Raw genomic sequence first — 21639 nt, forward strand, 5'->3', positions numbered from 1 at the left:
CTTCTGCAGAAGAACAAAGAGCTACCACCTAGGACATATTGGTAGTCCGGGTCCCCCCCCCAACTCCGAGGACTGGGGACCAACGAGTTGCTTTACGCTCGAACCAATTAAACACGTCCCCGGAGTTTTATACCACCTACCCTCTCCAAGGTAAGCCCGAATCTGAGTGGGTTAATCTTTTGTTTTAATTATTTTCCCGAAGTAGGGGCATTTCCCCAACTTCCTTCTACTATCATAGCAGTAGAATTCCCAACCTTAGTCATTTTACCAAGGTGTATAGAAACAGTCCCTAATGTTTTTTTTTTTTTCATATGGATTGCATAACCCACTCAAAGTGCTCTGGTGCCTTTAAACCAGTCAAGCACAAAAGTTATTATTTAATTCCTTTACCAACATACTGGAACCAGACCACGTACCTACACTAGGTACTTAACCAGTATCGCCCATTGGGCAAGGTTTCCCAACCAATCCCCTAGCAGGAGGGGATAACCCTGACTAACTTAATCATTTACCCATTTAGTTTGTCACTATGTTATTTCCTTTCAATTCGAATGCACCAAGAAAAAAGGAAATTCACGAATTCTGAGTACCTACAATACAAAATGTCAATACATAACATCTCTTTGATATGTCTTACTCAATTTCTATATAAAGAGATCAAGGATTCATCTTAAGAATTGAAAACTATCATTGAGCCTAAAACAGGCAACCTTACAGTCCTTAAATTTAACTCCTAATAATTTCTGTCAGTAAGACGTTCCAGCCACTATCTTGAATATCAGCTCTCCAATTGACATTGTTTTTTTTTTTTAACCGAACAACATGCTGTTACAAAGGTACACAAGATCCAATAATAGCTAAAGAATGAGCAACAGATGAGTTAATTTGATTACTGTACTTATTCAGCACTACATATATGTTATCGTGCAATAGGGCATAATCTGAACGTGTACGTGCAACAATGTACAATCAAAAACATGTATATGGGCGATTTATGAAATAGAATATAACAGAAAACCTCTACTCTGTGTTAGGCATGAAGTAACATATAACCAGAAACGATTTTTTCACTCACTGGTCCTGGTTTAAAACAACATGGAAGTAACCCTATTACACTAGTGGAGATATAGAACCACAGATGCATGGATGCCAAATACAGACACTTCCAGAATTTAAGGTTTATCAAAATAATTAGAGTCAGATGGTGTAATTTCCTTTAAAAAGATTCTTTTATTTATGTCCAATATAATTTTAGCCAGTCAATAAGCTTCAATATCATTTAATTTTAAAGAAACTAAGAATTGTTAAAGGCACAAATACCATTAATAAACACATGCTGGATTTAAATTTGACCAAACTTGTCATGTTTGGCCAAACCATTGCTGATTACAACAAATTGGACATGCTTCAGAATTTCATAAATGTAGTAATCAATCCAAACAGACCATTGCATTAAGATAAGGCATAGCACAGGCAGGAAATGGGGAACACATCTTTTATGTCTGCGTCCATAATACGGAGGTATGATACAGTTAGTTTTTGATATGGCTGAAAATGAACAGTTGCTATTGCTTGCATAGTAAGATATAGTAAAGCTAGTTCTTGATATGATTGTAAGAGACGTATGACAAACAATCTCCAAAAGTATGTAGTCATTGTATTCATGTTTGAATTCTTTTGAGAGAAAATATCTACTTGCTTAGAGAAATCCCCAAATCTGGGGTTTCCCGTTTCAACAACAAAAGCCCCAAATCGATGGGATTTGGTATTGCCGGATTAGGGTTTGACAAGAAACCCACCACCACCACGCTCGATCCCAAAAAGAAATCCGAAACCCCCAAGTTGCAGAGCTCGAAGGGAAAACCCCTTGCCAATCGACCGATTTGGGTTTTTTGGAAAACCCACACCCCACCAAGCCCATGATTGACCTGAAAAAGGTTACAGACCCTACCATTTTCCGGCGAGGGTGTTGCGGCAGCCACGAGAGGAGGTCGGTCGGCTTGGACAGTACCACCACCGGAGAGGTCGGTTGCGTCTCCTGACACGGCTTCAAACAGCAGGCCCGAGCTCGGGGGAGGGGAATCCGAGGGTTAGAGAGAGAAGAGAGTGAGAGAGAGAGAATGGGATGGCGAGAGAGAGAGGAAAGAGAGAATGGGATTGAGAGAGAGAGGTTCGGGGTCCCCTTTTTGTAGGAGGGTGGCCACCCGAAAAGGAAGGAGCTCCTCCTCCCGGCGGCTGCGATCTCCCCCAACTCCCAGACTCCATGCGTGTTAGGGTTCCATTGAACCCTAACAGGTGATTTATCGAGGGAGGGGTTTTCCCCCCCATTGTTCTTTTTTTTTTTTTTATCGAGCAACCCATATCGGGTTGCCCCTCCTTTTTAACCCTTTTCCTGATTCCCTTTTTACAGGGTGTGGGTCGGGTCCGGGTCCGACCCGCGACCCGCACTCGGGATCCAACCACGTGTTGGATCCGGGTCTTATAAAAAAAATATGGATTCATAATTGGATCCAAAACCCCACTTATATATTTATTATTTTATTTATTTTTATTTTTTTATTTACGTATTTTAATATTTAAATATGTCTATTTTGTATAATAGGTGTCACATAGATATGGGTTCGGGATCCGAACTTGGATCCGTGCCCAGATCCACCCATTTTACTCATAAAATACCAAAATTTTAAATGTAAATATTGCGGTTATTACAGAAACTGATTGGTTCATCTTGTTTCTCTATTTTGGATAAAAAGAGCTGGAAATCCATGGTGAAGTTTTCATAACTGACCCACATTTTAATAGGATGCCAAATCCTTTTCGATCTTCTTAAGGGCACCTGTTATGTGGAAGATGGACATGGATCAGGTGTGACACTTGACTGTTCCTTTTCAGAAATAGTTGGTTCCCTTCCTCTTCTTGTATAGATGTTCTCTTTGTATCTGCCCACACCTGAGAATGGGACGACACTATGAGCATCATTCTGGTCTGTTGGGTTGTTCGTTGAAGATGAAGACTCATGTATACAGTAAGAAGAATAATCCCCATCCACGTTAGAGAAAAGCTATACACTTAACCAAGGATGATAAACATACACATTAGGGCCTGGCTGTACAGGAGTACTAGTATCAACACTATTTCTAAAGTTGCCTTCATAAAAAACAACATTTTTGGATATTTTGATGTGCCTCTTAGCAGGATCGTAGCACCTGGATCCCTTATAATCATATGCATAGCCTACAAACCTGCACTTAGAAGCTTTGTCCTGAAATTTATTTCGCAAGGTCTTGTCAATATGCATTTAACATATACATCCAAAAGTTCGCAGTCCATCATAATTGGGATGCACACAAAACAAAGTAAAATAGGGAGATGCATTGTCCAAAATAGGCATAGGCAACTGATTTATGATATAAATGACTGAATGAAAGGCTTCAGTCTAGAGGCTAATGGGAACCTCACTATCATGTATTATACTCATCACACTTTGAACAATATGTTGATGTTTTTGCTCAACAATGTCGTTTTGCTGAGAAGTATGTGGACAAGACACTCTACGATAAATCCCATTATCTTGGAGAAAATCAACAAATTTTTTAGAGGAATACTCCCCCCCTCCATCACATTGGAAATGCATAATATTAGAAGAAAACTGATTCTTAACGAAAGCATAGAAACGACAAAAAATATCAAAGACTTCAGACTTATGTTTCATGAAAAATATCCAAGTGTATCAAGAAAAGCTATCAATAAAAGAAACATAATATCAACTACCAGAAATAGAAGATTCAGGAGCAGGTCCTCAAATATCAGAACAAATAACCTCGAAAGGTCTTGAAGCTCTTTTATTCATCAACACAAAGGGGAGAACATGACTTTTACAAAGTTGACAACTTGAACACATTCCGTTGTCTGATTCAAAATTCAAACTAGACTCGGGAATGAGATTATTTGACACAAGCCTTTCAATAAAAGCACAATTACAATGACCAAGACGGGAATGCCGGATGTTTGGCTTATTACATTTTGTGGACGACGACTGAACAAACTTAGGCTCCAACTTCAAAACACGAGAACCATGAATAGAAGGATCCTCTTGAAAGACGTACATGTTCCTTTGTCGTTTTCCTTTAGCAAACGTCACCTTCGTTCAAAGATTCTTGACATAAACATAAGGAGTAAACTCAACTGAGGAATTCATATCATCTACTAGTTTAGAAACTGAAACAATATTTTTCTTGATGTCGGGAGCATGAAAGACATTAGACAAAGGAAGTGAAGAAGACTCTGACAAAGGAATATGTACATTTTCAATATATGAAATGGAGTGGTGAGAGCCATCTCCAGTAACTATGTTGTTTTTACCAAAATAAGGAATTAAAGTAGAGAGCTTACCAACATTACCTGTAACACATGCGGCCACTCCAGAGTCAACGTACCACACTCCTTGATCATCTTGCTTAAGGTTTAACCCAGATAGCGTAGCCAAGAGGAGTTCCTTCTTTTCTCCACTAACTTTAAGTGTCTCTGATTCCCTTTTATTGAATGAAGAATCTCCTTTTCGAGATTTTCCTTTATCTTATGGATTAAACCAACAGTTGGCTTTAATGTGCCCTTGCTTATTACACATAAAACAAGTGGGAATAACCCTTTGATTTTGATTACCAGAAAAAGATATGCTCGGAGTTGGTAATAGCCCACACCCTCCTTGTCGTCCTCTACCTCTGCCACGTCCTCCTGCAAAAAGGTTTATCTCCGCGACCACATCCAAAAGCGACCCCAGTAGCAAGGACATTGTGGGTATCTGTCTGCCTCGCGGACTGACTTGTCATTTCTTTCAATGTCATCTCATATTGTAGCAATTTAGCATGAAGATCCTCAAAACTGGGCAAAACAGGCAAACACAACAAAGAAGTGACAAGAACATGATACTTCTGACCCAATCCACTCATAGTTTGTTGTACTTTATCTTTATCTGACATTGCACACCCAACAACTGCTAGTTGATCTGTGATGCTCTTGACCTGATTCAGAAATTCCATAATCGACATGGATCCCTTTTTGAGTAACTGAAATTCACGCTTCAAATATAGAACTCTGGCCTCTGATATCTGTGCGTACGTCTGAACCAATTTGTCCCATAGCTCCTTTGTTGAATAATCATCAGGAATGACAACTAGAACCTCTTGAGATAGGGTAGAGGTAATATAAGTGACCAAAGCTTGGTCACACTTTATACAACAACAACAACAACTACGCCTTCATCCCAAAACAATTGGGGTCAGCGATATGAACCAAAAAAGAAAATCATTCTGGGTCTTCCACAAGAATCCTTCTCCTCCAATCATTTTTATCCAATGCCATGTCCTCGGTGAGGTTCAAAGCATTCATATCCTTTCCTATCATCTCCATCCAAGTCTTCTTAGTCCTACCCTGACCTCTTTTAACTAATATATTTTCCCATTTTTTCATCCTTCTAACTGGAGCATCATTAGGCCTTCGTCGAATATGTCCAAACTACCGTAAACGATTCTCTCTCATCTTATTTTCAATTGATGCAACGCCTACCTTCTTATGTATCTCCTCATTTCGAATCTTATTTTTTATTGGTCACACTTTATCCAAGAAATAAAAATTAGGGTTTCAGACCAGTTTAGTGGAAACAACCACATCTCCATCCTTGGTTTCCTGCATGACAAATTATGGTGGGACTGAGACTGATCTATCTAGGTGTCCAGAAAAATCTTGGCTTCTGATAAAAGGAGCAATTTGCCTCTTCCAAGTCAGAAAGTTGTTCAGTTTTTCAGAAACAAGTTGACTTAGAAAGTTGGATGAAGGACCAGATTGAGAAGTAAAAAAGTCCATGATTAAAAGAAAGACACCAAAAATGAAGAGAGCAGGGATCACGTTGATCACAATGGAATAACAACTTCTGCTTTAGCAGTTGTTCAACTTTCTCTTCCCTTTTCTTTAGGGGCAATCCACCTTTCTTTTCTTTTCCTTTTTTTGAAAGGATTGCTAGATAGAGAAATAGGCAGCACGTCAGATCAGATTATTATTGGAATCTGATCTGATGCGTCAAAACAAAAGATAAAAGAAGTTGCTAATGCTATGTTAACGTAAATTCCAAAACAGTGATATTAAAGGTAATGTTTAACATGAAAAAGATAAAGAATCTGTTCACGTGAACAGAGTGCAGACTGAATGACAAAGGACAATATATATATATATATATATTGGGGTAAGGAAAAATAGACTTAAGTAAGAAAGTACACGTGAACAGACGTAGCTTTTTGTTCACGTGAGCAGGAGTAATAAAAGGAAGTGTTTTAACGATGAGGAAGATTGGACTTTGGGTCTGCCGTAAAATAGAATAACAGAAAAAGAAAGGGTCAACAGTTTCTAAGAGATGGAGATAAAAAAAAAGGTTTTAAGATTAGGAAAAGGCAACGGGAAGAAAGAAAGGGAAGGAATCAAGACGTCAAGACGAAGGAAACTGATTTTGAATTCGAGATTAACAATCAGATTTAGGAAGATACCTTGAGAAACACTGAGAAAGAAAAACCAGGAGGAGAGAAAACTCAGGAAGAGATGGCTGTAGATCTTCCGGGACACACCTTCTGGAAAAATCTCAATCCTGGAAATCTTAACCTTGCTCTGATACCATGACAAGATTTGAGGAGACATCACCAGAACCTGTTCACGCAAAGAAAAATAGAGTGGAGGAGAGAGATGTGATTGATGCAGTCACCAAAACCCTCTATCATAAGGGTCGTGACCTAATTCTTCTTATTATAAAGAATAGCATTAGTACGATGGACAATAATACAACAACAACAACAACTACGCCTTCATCCCAAAACAATTGGGGTCAGCGATATGAACCAAAAAGAAATTCATTTTGGGTCTTCCACATGAATCCTTTTCCTCCAATCATTTCTATCCAATGTCATGTCCTCGGTGAGGTTCAAAGCATTCATATCCTTTTCTATCATCTCCATCCAAGTCTTCCTAGGCCTACCCCGACCTCTTTTAACTAATATATTTTCCCATTTCTCCAACCTTCTAACCGGAGCATCATTAGGCCTTCGCCGAATATGTCCAAACCACCGTAAACGATTCTCTCGCATCTTATTTTCAATGGGTGCAACACCTACCTTCTTACGTATCTCCTCGTTCCGAATCTTATCTTTTATTGTATTTCCACACATCCATCTAAGCATCCACATCTCAGCTACACTCATTTTTTGAATATGATGTCTCTTGGCAGCCCAACATTCCGTACCATATAGTAAAGCGGGCCTAATAGTCGTCCTATAAAACTTTCCCTTCAACCGCAATGGCATTCTACGATCGCACAACACTCCAGTTGCATTCTACGATGGACAATAATGCCCTCAATAAATAAAACAAAATACAATGATGTACATGAATAATGGCACACGCTGAATATAGCATTTGGATCTGGATCCAAACGTGGACCCAGTCCATATACGATATCTTAATAAAAAGGGGCTGGTATGAGTTCCAATTTTAATATTCTTTCATTTTTACTGTCAAGAAACTGTTGAGGTGAACATTTTAGAGCCTTAGTCTGACATTTCTTGGACACCACCGTTGTACATTAACTTAAAAATTTGTCCATTACAATGTCACTGATATCTCATTTTATCTTAGCTGCCATTATATTGTCAAACTGAAATTGGAAGTGTCCTGAGCTAAATATGGCCTTTTGTATTTGTGAAACAGATATTACACTGTGAAAGCAACTGGATCTATACTTTCATGGATTCACATTCATTGTAAATGTCTGATTTCAATGTAAAATAATGATAAACAGGAGTTTGAAAAATAAACTTCTAGACAACAATGTCAGGAGGCCAATGAAATAAACACCTAAAGAAAGAAAAGTAAATCACCAAAAGTAATGACAAGAAAAACCTCCAAAAGTAAGAGTCTTGACTACAGAAGGTCTAAAACTGTACCCATCTTGATGCACATTGAGAAAATGAACTAATGGGTTGGGAGCTATACCATAGGTATCATATTTTGGGAGTTCTAGATGTTACTTTTCTCACAAAAGTCTCAAGAAATTCTTTGCAAACTTAAGAGAAAAAGGAAGTAGCAAGTTACAGGAAAATGGACATACAAATTGGGGATGGTACCAAAAGTTCTCATGGTACTATTATGACCACAATAATATTGCAATAAATTCATTTTTTATATTTTGATAATACATAATGTTATAGCAGTTCTTTCGGGAAAAATTTGAAGGAAAAATAACAATATATTTGGAAAACAGGAGATACTTATTATAGCTTGGGTGAAAACCCTGCTTTTTTCCTTTTTAATTGCTACAGACACCAGGCAAAGTTCATTTAGTTATGGATAGCTGAAACTAAGGTAAACTCCTAAGTTCTCAGGCTATTGCCAGTATTTCATTCAAAGAATGTAAGATCATTGACTACTAACCCATCATACTCGCTTTTGTTTTTCGCTAGTTGTCAATGCTAGGTTGCATGATTTTAAAATTATATTGAATGATAAATTGAAGAGTGAATTTATGTCATCTAATACGTACATGTAGAGATGTGTTTCAAACTCACCTCTTCCCCACATAATTTTCACTAGGGTCAAGTTGATCAGTGTTATTTCAACTTGGTAAATTTGTTTGGTGATGATGGAAACTCTCCAGTTCATGGCAAGGCATGTAATATATATTTTGACTAAGAGAAAACCCCTGGAAGCATCCATGGTTAAAAGCACTTATAATTATAAAAGAAAAGGTTTAAACAAATTATAAACTTTTTTTTTCAAGACAAGTCAATTGGCTTAGTCTGTCTAGATTCTAACCTATTTTGGTCAACTTTAGATTCATTCAGAGATAAGATTGAGTTTTTTACTTACCTAAGACTTCATAACTATATTCAGTTGCTAAAACATTTGATATTTGCTGAATCATGTGTAGCTACATATGTATCTTTATATTGGAAAAGGAGGGTTGTTGGCATTTTATTGGTTATCAAATTGGGTAAGTAGCATTATTTTTTGATATTCTTATAACTTGTTGCTTGCTAGGTGTATCTTTTTGTCATTGGCCCCTTTTTATGCAGTGGATATCAATCAAATGTTTGATCATTATCCATTTTCTTTCAGATTAAGAGTTGCACTCATTCTACTGATTTATGTGATTTATTCACGGCTAAAATCTCAAAAGTTTTGTAAGGATGCCTAGGGAAAGTAAATTGGGATAGGCGAAAAACAATTTCGGAACTTTTCAGGGGACAGATGCAGTCTCCTTCAGTTAAATTTACCTATTGGTAGTCCAGATATTACTTCTCTCTCTTTATCATGCCTATGACACCAAAATATATTGGGCATCACATTGTGAGTTGTGTATGAAAAAAGCAGTAGCTCATTACGCAAGGGTTATTGAGTTTGTTTGTATGAGAAAATCATTAACTTTTTTTGAACTCCAATGTATGCAATAATTTGGTTTAAGTCGCATGATAAAAAATTTAGTGTGATCTGTAAAATCCCTCATGTTTGATTCTTTGTTCATTGCAGGTATCAGGAAAACCAATTAAGCTTGTTGGACGAGGAGAGCGAATGGAAGACCTTGAGCCTTTTTACCCTGATCGTATGGCTGGTCGCATCCTAGGAATGGGAGATGTGCTTTCATTTGTTGAGAAAGCACAAGAAGTTGTAAGTAACATTTCTATTTCCATTTCCATTTCCTATTTTATTGATATTCTTCAGAGAAGACATGATTGTTCTGATTTGGTTTAATAACTAGATGCGTCAAGAAGACGCTGAGGAGTTGCAGAAGAAAATAATGAGTGCAAAATTTGATTTCAATGACTTCCTGAAGCAAACACGTGCTGTTGCACAAATGGGTCCAATGACCCGTGTAATTGGGATGATCCCAGGCATGGGAAAGGTATGATTTGCTTTACATGCTGAACATTTTTTCTTTTTGGAAAGAAACATATTGATAGATTATGCAAACAATTGATATGGTTTCATTTCACCGTGGGAATAGGGTGAGATTGGATGATCAAGGTGGCTATACACATATCCTAGTTCTGTCGTGACTTCCAGATCTATCCTAGCCGGGCTTCATTTTATTCTATTAAATTAATCAAGCTGGAGAACATTGATGGAATACAGTTGATTCACCTTGTACAAAATACGGCCAAGTTCTGGATCATGAAGTGCATGGTTAGACCCCAATGATGTGCAAATCTTGGATGATTTCTAATTGATAAATGCAGCAATTCGTGACATGAAGGCGGTTAAAAGAATTTTGTGGTGTCTTAAATGAATGATTAGAAACAATTTAGCATATAATGAAGCCAAAGTAGGTGGATATCTTGATGTTGGTTGTAGTTTCATTATTGTATGCTGACTGGACAGCTAGATCTACAGCCATCTATAGTGTTTTATCTTGAAAATCACTTGATCTCCTTTTCAAGTAGGAAGAGATGCTCTAGTTATTGCAATGCAGAGGTCGAGTCCTATGACATATCTAAAATAACTGTTGAAGTACTGTGAATTAGACATATGTTCGCATTGTTCATCTAAATATCAGTGCATCTCTTCTATTTAGTGGATGAAGTATGAGAGTGATATCTTGGAATGCTCAACATGAAGACTGTGTAACAAGTTTATCACTTTGTTTGTGAAAAAGTAGAGGAAGAAGGGCTTCATCCTTGGTTTGTCAGTAATCAGCATTGTATCTTAGGTTTGTCCACAGAGTCTTCTAAATCAGCATGGCGTTATTTTTAAGAGACAAACTGTCTATGGTTATGCACATGCACAATTTTTGGGGAGCTGTTAGGAATGCCATCAGTGAAGAGTACATTGGTCTCTCAAGTTAATACACTATCTTGTATTATGTCCTAACTCATAAAGCTATTCTTAGTTCAAGTAACAATTCCAATCTAAATAAAGAAACAATCCATAAGTTTCAATGTTCCTTTATGGCAGCCTATACCTAGTCTCTGTTCTTCATCATCTTTTTTTTTGTCAATTATCCTTTTATCTATTCATCTTGATTGATTGGGAGGCAATAAATCTCTAGAAATTAATTATTCAATTTGTTGTAAATAGAAATGAAAATATTTACTCCTAGTTATTGTCTTAATAGCTATGCTTGTTATTTTTGTGTTTATGCATGGATACAGGTGACTCCAGCACAAATTCGTGAAGCAGAGAAAAGTTTGAAAATCATGGAAGCAATGATTAATGCAATGACTCCAGGTATGTTTTGTTTTTGTTAAGATAAGTCGACCTCTTTATAGTTTATTTATTCTTAAGACTGTTTTGATATTTTATAAATAATGAGGGACCTAAATGTAATTTTTTCCCTTTGGCTAATCTCTACTTAACCTAAAGGAGATTAGACCTAATGACACACAGAAGACGACTTTCCCTTTCTCTCTCTCTCATCCCTTAGTCTTTCATTATTTTTGCAAGTTCACATGGTATCAGAGCGCTCGATCTTGGGAAAGTGATTTCGGGTTCTGCGCCAAAGCTCGGGTGAAGGTATCAGATTGCATGAAGGAGATCAGTTCGAAGGTGTGTTCGTTTTTTTTTGGTGGTACAGATCTGATAACAGATTTGAAGTCTGACAAGGGTCATGACTCAGATCTGTAATCAGATCTAAAAGTCGGGGTAAAGCTGCGTGTTTTTGTCGTGAAGCAGGTATGGGTGTTGTGATGATGTCGTGAAATGGGTGACGATCAGAGTTGACAGTAGTTACCCCTGTTTATGTCATGGTGATGACTAAATACAGACTGTAGTCATAGATCTGCATATTGTGGAGCAGTTTCTTTTTATCTGATCGTATGTTTATCGCATGTTTTTGTTGGTTCAGATCTGATCACAGATCTGGGTGTGGTATCGTGAACCTGCATACTTTTTCCAGATCTGATCGCATGATCTATATTATATAGTCGTGGACCTGCGTGTTTTTTTTTTTCTGATCGCATGATCTGGTTGGTTCAGATCTGATCACAGATCCGGGTATTGTGGTGAATATTAATCACCGTAGTGGATTTGCATATTGTGGAGAAGATCAAATGTTCTTGAAGAACTCAGATTTGATTTCCTTCATGGATTGGAAAGTACATCTGATTTTCTTTTTGATGGCAGTTTGTGACATTTTTTTTGCACGTGGACATCTATTGCAACAACGATATTTTTTTGTGAATCCTGAGTTAGTGTTATTCATTATGGGTGAAGTTCCAAGATCTGAGTACAAGAATGAGACTATTGGAGAATATAAAGCCTTCGCCAATCCTTTTTCATATGGTCCTTCCATGAAATTAAATGAAACAAACTATGCAAGGTGGTCCAGAACGTTTATGATATCGGTGTCTAGGCATCATAGAAAACATATTTTGTTGGAATCTGAACCAAATGATAAAACAGAAAAATATAGTACTTGGAAAGAAGATAACGACATTCTTATGTCATGGATCATGAATTGCATTGAACCTCATATTGCAGATGGCTTAATTTATTACAATACGGTTAAACAGATGTGGGATAATCTTCGAGATATGTACTCTCAAGAGTCTAATGTGAGTCGTATTCTCCAAGTTGAATAGGAGATATATAATTTGCAACAAGGTGATCAAACCTTGGCACAGTACTATGCCTCTGTTAAGGCTGCCTTTGAGAGACTTAATGCTCATAGGCCTTTGTGTTGCTCAAAACAAAAAGATCATCAAGAACAGACTATGGTTGCTCGGTTCCTCACAAGCCTATCGTCAAAATTCTCATTTGCTAAAGTCCAAATGTTGACCGAGTTCAATGTTCCTACTCTTGCTGATGCATACAATCGATTGAGTAGACTTGCTATCTCTCTTCTAAAATCTCAACCTGCATCTCAGTCATTTGCTTTAGTTGTTCCATCTAGTTATGGACGAGGAAATACTCTGAATGTTAGAGGCAGAGGTCGTGGAAGAGGTATAAGAGGTAAAGGTAAACTTCAATGTACCTATTGCGGAAAATCAGGACATTTAGAAGATTGTTGCTGGGATAAACATGGATGGCTTGCCTTTTCTCCATTGATGTAACGACCCCAACTCCTACTTTTGAAAAATGCGGATTTTTTTTTTTTTTTTTTTTTTTTTTTGAGTTGCGGAAAACTTCCCAGAGACCCGGGGTCCTCACAGTTCCAATTCCAACTGGACAGCCACAAACCACAAAAGAACTTGCAATTATCATCCATAAACTAACCAATACCTTTATTTATGATTTAAGAATTAATCTCCAAATAAAGTGTTTGATTCAACAGAAAGTAAAGTTACGATTTCAGAAATTAAAAGAACTAAAAGGCAAAAGATAGAGCCACTAAGTCCTCTACTGAAGCTGACAAGTCCAAGTATAACTCATCCATCCCAGATGCATGTCCAACTTCACTGTTCACCATTTCCTGTGAAAAACCAACAAAGTAGGGTGTCAGAACCAAAATTCTGAGCACAGCTACTTCTAAAGAAACCAGGTGAGAGAAAGAACATGGATAAGATTTCATGCAGTGATTCGAGTGAGTGCTTAAGTAAAATTTGCAACATCTAAATATCCATAACTATCAATATTTGTATTTACTCACTAGTCAAGAACAGTAAACAGTGTCATATATTGATAACTAAATGATCAAACCTTTCAGCATGATTTCACAAAGTAAATCATATGCTACCACCAAATGATGTCATGATATCAAGAATGATTCAATCATGCATGATCTAATGCATAACAGAAAAATGCATGATTATGTGCAATGCATGATTTCTTCTGTTATCTTTCATTTAAGTTTCATCTTTCCACATGCATGCCCTATTAGATGCACATATCTTTAGGTTCCTCTTTTTAATTACCGTGGCCCGCGGATACACCAAACGGGTACAAACCCCGAGGTCAAGTAGGTTCCCAGGGTAGCTTAACACACAATTTGTATTTTATTACTGGGTTCCAACTTAGCCCTCGACCGATATCAGGAAACAACACCATCCATCGGAACATTAGACCTCCACATCTAATGTCGGGGACACAAGGGACACCCCACGCCCACAAGTGCCACTTCCTTGGTACCATAAACTCACAGCTGTGACTAACACACCACTCCCGGGTAAAGTGGCGGGTTCTCCCTAAAACCGTGGCCAGGAGAAGAACCTCAATATCGGGTTCAGGGGCAACAACGCACACGGAGTTTTTGTATCCTTACAGTCTCCCCAAGACCGGATATCCAAGATTCTCATACTCCAGATGAGATATCCCAGAAAGTAAATTTACACTGTTCTTATTCATTATATTTTTAATTAAGTCAATTTCTTTAAGTTTGCAACACCCTATGCAAAAGTAAAGTGAAAACCCCGCATCCTCCCTTGAGGGGACCCATTCGGGACTCCAGCCCGTAACCACCACTAGAGCAGTGTAGTAATGTGTCAAGTGATGTATTTAGAAACATAACTAAAAGAAAACCAACCCACGGCACTCCAGGCCGCTGATGGTCCAATTTGGCCATCGGAGCATCACATAATAAAACCATAACAGTTAGTGAAAGCATAACCTTCACGGCAAGTGTTTTCTCTCAATCCAATACACAAGCTTTTAAATAACACATGGATTCTAGCCAAAAATATAATGTTCATCTAGGGACATACAAGCAAGATCCATTCCATATGTACAATTTCAGTTTCATGTATCCATTCTCCCTAAACAGTGTAACATGAGCACTGTTATACACAACTGACCCATTACTAATTACTAAAAAGTATACTAGTTAGTCATGCTTCATTTTATTCATATATTGCCTAACAGTAAATACTAATGAACCCATTCTCCAATGATAACAGTTGTGCCCAGTTTACCGAATATGAATGGGGAACTGTTCAAAAGAGTGGAGGTCGGCTATGTGTACCTAATAATGCTGTCCTCCGATTTGGCACATCACAATGTGACATTACAAGACATTCAAGAGAAACTATATCACTCATTCATAAGGAAAAGTAAACGATCTGGTGTAACCTAATACAAAATCCAATAGTCAATGTTATTTAAATCAAGTGAAGTCAATTCCTACTGTTTCAAGAAAATCAAAGCTATGAAAAAATTTCATAATGGTGCAATAAAAGTCAGTATGGCGAAAGCAGGCCCTACTATTGCAATATTGTTCCACTGCAGAGGATAACAGGGTATGCTAGAAAAATGGGGTATGATAATCAGAATGTAACAGGGTATACAATTCCTTTAACTGGTCAGCATACACCAAGGTATTCCATTGACACAACTGTATAGAGGCATGCTGTTAACATTAAAAGACTGTTCGATTAACACAAATTGATCATAACATAATAGTGTGGGCAATTATCACTAACCGATATTTATTTTATCAAAATATACCTCTAATGATTACTCAAATTGGTGAACCTAATACTATACCTGAGGAGGTCCCAGATGGTCATACCTTTGCATTAAGAGTTTCCAACCCATACCCATTGAGTAATTTCATAAACAGGTAGTACAAAGTTCAAATGTGCAGATTAAATGTTTTTCATATTAAACCTATATTCAGTATATAAGTTTTAAAGCCCCCTTGGTGCTCTAAAATGAAAACAAAGTGTGAATCACACACCAAGCAACGAGGAACTAGTGTCGTTCATACTGTCTTGCCCCAGCCTGGGACATGGCCAGGGTTCCCCTTTTTTTTTTTTTTTTTTTTTCAATCGAGTTAGAGGCCAGCTCCCAGCTAACTGGGTCAGATGGGCCTGCTATGGCCTGGTTCAAAAGATGCACAGCACCCAGCCGATTGGGTCGGCTGGGCCGGTCACCCCTCAATGCACATTATATTTATATTGAATTCGCCAGAACGATAACCCCAAACAGAATTTAACACATATCATGCCTCAATTCCAAATCAAGAGAAGGAATAGTAGGTCTAAATATTGACATCCACCCAAATAAAATAACTATCTTAAATCTGAACTAAGTTTAGGAGATAACCAATATACAATCCAACCAAAACAAAGGAAAAACACCACACACCTGGAAAGATCCGAAACCCCCAAATCACCGAATTGGGGTTTTAGGTTTAGGGTTGATGTAAACCCCAAATCCTACTCTCAAATCCCCCACATGGAATCGAACCTATGTTCGATCCCTCACCCGAAATCCGAGAAGCACCGTACCTTATTGAAGATTTCTCCGGCGATCCCCGGCGGCAATCGCGAAAGCAGGGTCGCGGCTGATGCTCCTCACTGCTGCCGTGGCCTTCGGTGGTGGCTGACCGCAGCTCGTCGGCGAGATTCGAACTCCACCGGCGCGCGCACCGACTGAGAGAGACGCGAGGGAGATGAGGGAAGAGGGTGAGACCCCCTCTTCTGCCTCCCCTTTTTATCGCCGAGATGGGGGAGGTTGGTTACGCCCTGCGTAACCCCCCCCTTTTTCCCCTTTCCTTTTCCTGTTACAACAGGATCGGGCAACCCTTATCGGGTGCCCTTTCCTCTTATTTTTTTTTAAAAAAAACTGTCATGGGGTGGGGCTCGGGTCCGAACTCGGGACCCGTAACCCGGCCCCAAAACAAATATGGATCCACAAGTGGATCCAAATGGATCCACTGTGGATCCTTGGATAAAATTTTAAAAACATAAAAATTTTATTCATTTTGAATCTCACATTTTATAAAATCTTAACCCCCACCAAAATGGATCCGCAAGTTGGATCCAAGTGGATCCAACTGTGGATCCTCGAATCCGCTTAATATATATATATATATATATATATATATATATATATATATATATATATATATATATATATTTCTATAGTATTACCCATATTAATATTATTTATTTATGATTATACACACACATATATATATATATATTTAGATATATATAAATATATATATATGTACATGGATCCGGTATATGGATCCCATACCCATCTACGCACCCTAATTGAATGATCATTCTCTGAATTATTAAATAAATTAAAAATTATTGTACTTATACGTATATATCAAATTTACGAGGTAAATGTACGCGAAAAAACCCCTTTATGGGTCCTGGATCTGTAATTTGGATCCAGGCCCAATTTGCAAAATTTTATAAAATTTTCAAGTTTTACATCCCTACCCCCTTAAAAGAATTTCGTCCTCGAAATTAGAACGTACCAAATAAAAGAGGATAGTGTTGACGCATATCCGCCTCAGGCTCCCAAGTGCATTCATCTAGTCCATGATGCTGCCATCGCACCTTTACAAATGGAATCGTCCTACTGCGTAGTACCCTTTCCTGGCGTTCCACAATCTCTATCGGCTTCTCGTCCGTAGTTAAGTCAGGTTGTACCTCGATCGCCTCATAGTGAATTACGTGTGAGGGGTCAGGCACGTACTTTCTCAGCATCGAGACATGAAAAACATCGTGAATCTGCGAAAACTGAGGAGGAAGGGCTACTCGATACGCAGTCTCTCCGACCCGCCCAAGGACTTCGAAGGGTCCGACATACCTAGGACTCAACTTGCCTTTCTTCCCAAACCGGAAGATACTTTTCGTAGGCGAGATTCGAACAAACACGTGATTGCCTACCTCAAAACTGAGCTCTCTACGCCGCTGATCGGCATAACTCTTTTGCCTACTTTGAGCTGCAATCAACCTTTGTCGAATTAAACGTACCTGATCCGCATAGTGCTGGACGATTTCTGGAGACTCTATTGCTCTTACTCCAACTTCATCCCAACAAACCGGAGATCTACACGGTCGGCCATACAGTGCTTCATACGGGGCCATACCAATACTAGCATGAAAGCTATTGTTATAGGAAAACTCTGCAAGCTTCACATGTTTGTCCCAATCACCGGCCCAATCCAAAGCGCACGCTCTCAACATGTCCTCGAGCGTCTGAATCGTTCGCTCTGACTGCCCGTCTGTCTGCGGATGGAAAGCAGTACTAAACTTCAAAGTAGTGCCAAGAGCTTTCTGAATCTGGCGCCAAAATCGAGATGTGAACCTCGGATCCCGATCTGACACTATCGAACGAGGTACTCCGTGAAGCCTAATAATCTCTTCTACGTAGAGCTCGGCCAAGCTTTCCAAGCTTTGACTAATCCTGATCGGAAGAAAATGAGCACTCTTCGTCAAACGATCCACAATCACCCATATGGCATCTCGTTGTCGTCGGGTCTTAGGCAGCCCTACAATGAAGTCCATTGAGATATCATCCCACTTCCATTCTGGAATCTCAAGAGGCTGCAAAAGTCCACCCGGTCTCTGGTGTTCAATCTTCACTTGTTGGCACGTAAGACACCGGGATACGAACTCCGCGATGTCCCGTTTCATCCCATTCCACCAGTACGTCCTCTGAAGATCTTTGAACATCTTGGTGGAACCAGGGTGAACGGAATACTTCGACCTGTGAGCTTCACTCATCAGCTCTTCACGCAACGCTTTTGGGACCCACCATCGGTCCCCGAACATGATGGTTCCGCTCTCCTCCCGGCGAAACTGCGCTTCTGGCTTCTGAGCACTTTCGCACAACTTTTCAAAGTCCGGATCTTTTGATTGGAGTTCCTCAATTCGATCTATGATCTCTGGTCGTGCCTGCATCCCAGCACAAAGGATGCGTTCAGAGTCATCAGAAAAAGGTTGCCATCGTACGAACTCCTCGACCAGATTCCAACCGTGTCCAATCAAGCTAGCTGCTGTGACTGACGCCTTTCTGCTAAGTGCATCAGCCACCACATTCGCCTTACCCGGATGGTAAGCGATGGAGAAGTCGTAATCCTTTAGGAATTCCAACCACCTACGTTGCCTCAAATTCAAGTCCCTCTGGGTGAAGATATACTTGAGGCTCTTGTGGTCAGACATGACCTCAAACGTTTCTCCATAAAGGTAGTGGCGCCAAATCTTCAGCGCGTATACTACTGCCGCTAACTCCAAGTCGTGTGTGGGATAATTCTTCTCATGCACCTTTAGCTGTCGGGAAGCGTATGCTATGACATTTCCATGTTGCATAAGGACACAACCCAGTCCGGTCCCTGACGCATCACTATATACCACAAAACCACCCGCCCCGGAAGGCAATGTCAACACCGGCGCTGTGGTCAACCTTCTTTTTAACTCTTGGAAACTGCCTTCGCAGCGAGAGGACCATTCGAACTTTACTCCTTTCTGCAACAACCGAGTCATCGGAGCCGCTATACGCGAGAAATCTTGAATGAAACGACGATAATAACCCGCCAATCCCAAGAAACTCCTAATGTCTGTCACCGTCTTTGGTTGTCCCCATGACAAAACGGCTTCCACCTTGGCTGGATCAACCTCCACACCCCTCTCAGATATTACGTGACCCAGAAACATTACTCTATCGATCCAAAACTCACACTTTGAGAATTTAGCGTAAAGATGATGTTCTCTCAGTGTCTGTAGCACGAGTCGCAAATGCCCTCGGTGATCTTCCACATTCTCCGAATATATCAGGATGTCATCTATGAACACGATGACAAAAGAATCCAACCACAACTTGAAAACCCGGTTCATCAGATCCATAAATGCCGCAGGGGCATTCGTAAGTCCAAAGGACATCACTAGAAATTCATAATGCCCATATCTGGACCTGAACGCTGTCTTAGGAATATCTTCGGTTTTAATCCTCAGCTGATGATATCCCGAACGAAGATCGATTTTCGAGAACACCTTGGCCCTTCTCAACTGATCAAACAAATCATCGATCCTAGGCAAAGGGTATTTGTTCTTCACCGTTACTTGATTCAGCATGCGGTAGTCAATACAAAGTCGCATTGAACCATCCTTCTTCTTAACAAAGAGGACCGGGGCACCCCAAGGGGATACACTCGGTCTAATAAATCCTTTGTCAAGAAGCTCCTGTAACTGCTTTTTCAGTTCCCCTAACTCAGCAGGTGCCATGCGATACGGAGCGCGAGAAACTGGGGCTGTACCAGGCACTAGCTCGATCGAGAACTCAATTTCTCGATGCGGAGGCAAACCCGGCAAATCCTCGGGAAAAACATCCGGGAATTCGCGGACAACGTCTAACTGCTCCAACGACGGCGCCTGACTGTCTTGAGCAGAAACACAGGCCAAGAATACCATGTAACCCTTCTTGTGGTACTTGGAGACCTTCAAAGCTGACACGATCTTCACCCCATCGGTTGGTCTCGTTGAATGGCACAACAATACAGACAAATTGGGGTGCTCCAAGATCACCTTCCTGCCCCGGCACTGGAGGGTCGCATTATGCTTGGACAACCAGTCCATGCCCAAGATGACATCATAGAATGTCATATCCAAAATGACCAAATCGGCCGACAACTCATGGCCTTCTATCACCACGCATACGGACGGAAAATACTTCCCGCAGGAAGAGGATGCACCCATAGGTGACATCACATCAAGAGCCCTTTCGAGGCTAGATGGAACCACATCAAGCAACTTTGCAAACGAAGAGGAAATAAAACTGTGAGTTGCACCCGAATCAAACATAACACGTGCAAAGTGTTTGGCGACTAAGAATATACCTTCGATCAGATCAGCCTGATCATCCTGGGAGGTTGCTGTCGCTGCGTAGACCCGTCCATTGGTCTTGCGCTGACCCTGCTGCTGTTGAGGTCTTTGCTGCTGTGGTTGTTGCGGCTGTCCACCCGGAACCGCAGGCTTGTTCGGACAGAAGGGGGCAATGTGCCCTGGCTGTTGGCACTGATAGCATACCCCCTTAAACGATGGGCAAAAACCTAATGGATGATTCTTGCCACATCTGCGACATGCCGGTTGGGCCTTCCCCTGTTGTCTCCGCGGCTGAGGTCGGCCCTGTTGCGCGCCCTGCTGTCGCCCTTCCCAGGTCCGCTGCTTCTTCCCGTTCTGCACTCCCCCTCCTGCTGGAGGATTCTTCCTGATCCCGCCTGAAGGACCTCCTCCGCTGCCACCCTTCTTCTGAAAACTACCTTTGGATCGTTCCCAATCCTCGGTCAGTACGGTGGCCGACTCGATCGCCTCGGCCAGGGTAGAAGGACGACCCCCGAGCACACGAGTCCTTAACCCGTCTTTCAGTCCACGCACGAATCTAGCCGCCCTTGCCTTCTCATTCTTGAAGAGGTTTGGGCTATACTTCTCAAGACTCCGGAACTTAGTAGTGTATTCCACTAGACTCATGGTCCCCTGAGTCAGATCGAGAAACCTTTGTTGCATCTGCTCCTCGGCGTAAGGGGGAAAGTAGGCGTCCAGAAACTCCTCCCTGAACGTCTCCCAAGGAATCTCATCCCAATCAGCAAATTTCACCCTTCGCAGGGTGTCCCACCAGTTCATGGCATCGCCCTTTAAGCGGTACGAGCCAAAGGGTGTCTTTCTCTCCTCAGGGACAAGCAAGACGTCAAACACCCGCTCAATCTCCTCGACCCATCTCTCGGCAGCCTCTGGGTCTGCCTTTCCTGAAAAGGAAGGCGGGTCCAACTTCAGAAACCTCTCGAACGAAACGCCACCTGCGTTGGGAATGATGTTGACCGGAGGGTCACGAGTCGCTGCCTGCACGGCTGCCTGTGCAGCTGCCTGTGCAGCCTGTGCTGCTTGGGCCGTTTGTGCAGCTTGTGCCGCCATAGTCTCTGTCAGGGTATGGATGGTC

At 40.5% G+C, this 21639-nt stretch overlaps 1 protein-coding gene across 3 annotated transcripts in view; it reads left to right on the forward strand.

The window, feature by feature from the left end:
• The window catches only part of LOC149848716 (signal recognition particle subunit SRP54, chloroplastic-like), a 180695-nt gene that overhangs the window by 88860 nt on the left and 70196 nt on the right, over positions 1-21639 (forward strand). Inside the window, exons 10-13 of one of the 3 annotated variants that reach the window (XM_089997098.1) lie at positions 9565-9702; positions 9794-9937; positions 11184-11259; positions 11476-11603. In XM_089997098.1, the coding sequence (XP_089853224.1) occupies positions 9565-9702; positions 9794-9937; positions 11184-11259; positions 11476-11513 (396 nt within the window). In that variant the 3' untranslated portion in view covers positions 11514-11603. Of the gene's footprint in view, positions 1-9564; positions 9703-9793; positions 9938-11183; positions 11260-11475; positions 11604-21639 lie in introns of those variants that run through there. The other 2 variants (XM_089997107.1, XM_089997091.1) reach the window with 2 other exon arrangements.

The sequence above is a fragment of the Nuphar pumila genome, chromosome 1 (genome assembly GCF_984573655.1).
Source record: "Nuphar pumila chromosome 1, dmNupPumi1.hap1.1, whole genome shotgun sequence".
Taxonomy (NCBI): domain Eukaryota; kingdom Viridiplantae; phylum Streptophyta; class Magnoliopsida; order Nymphaeales; family Nymphaeaceae; genus Nuphar; species Nuphar pumila.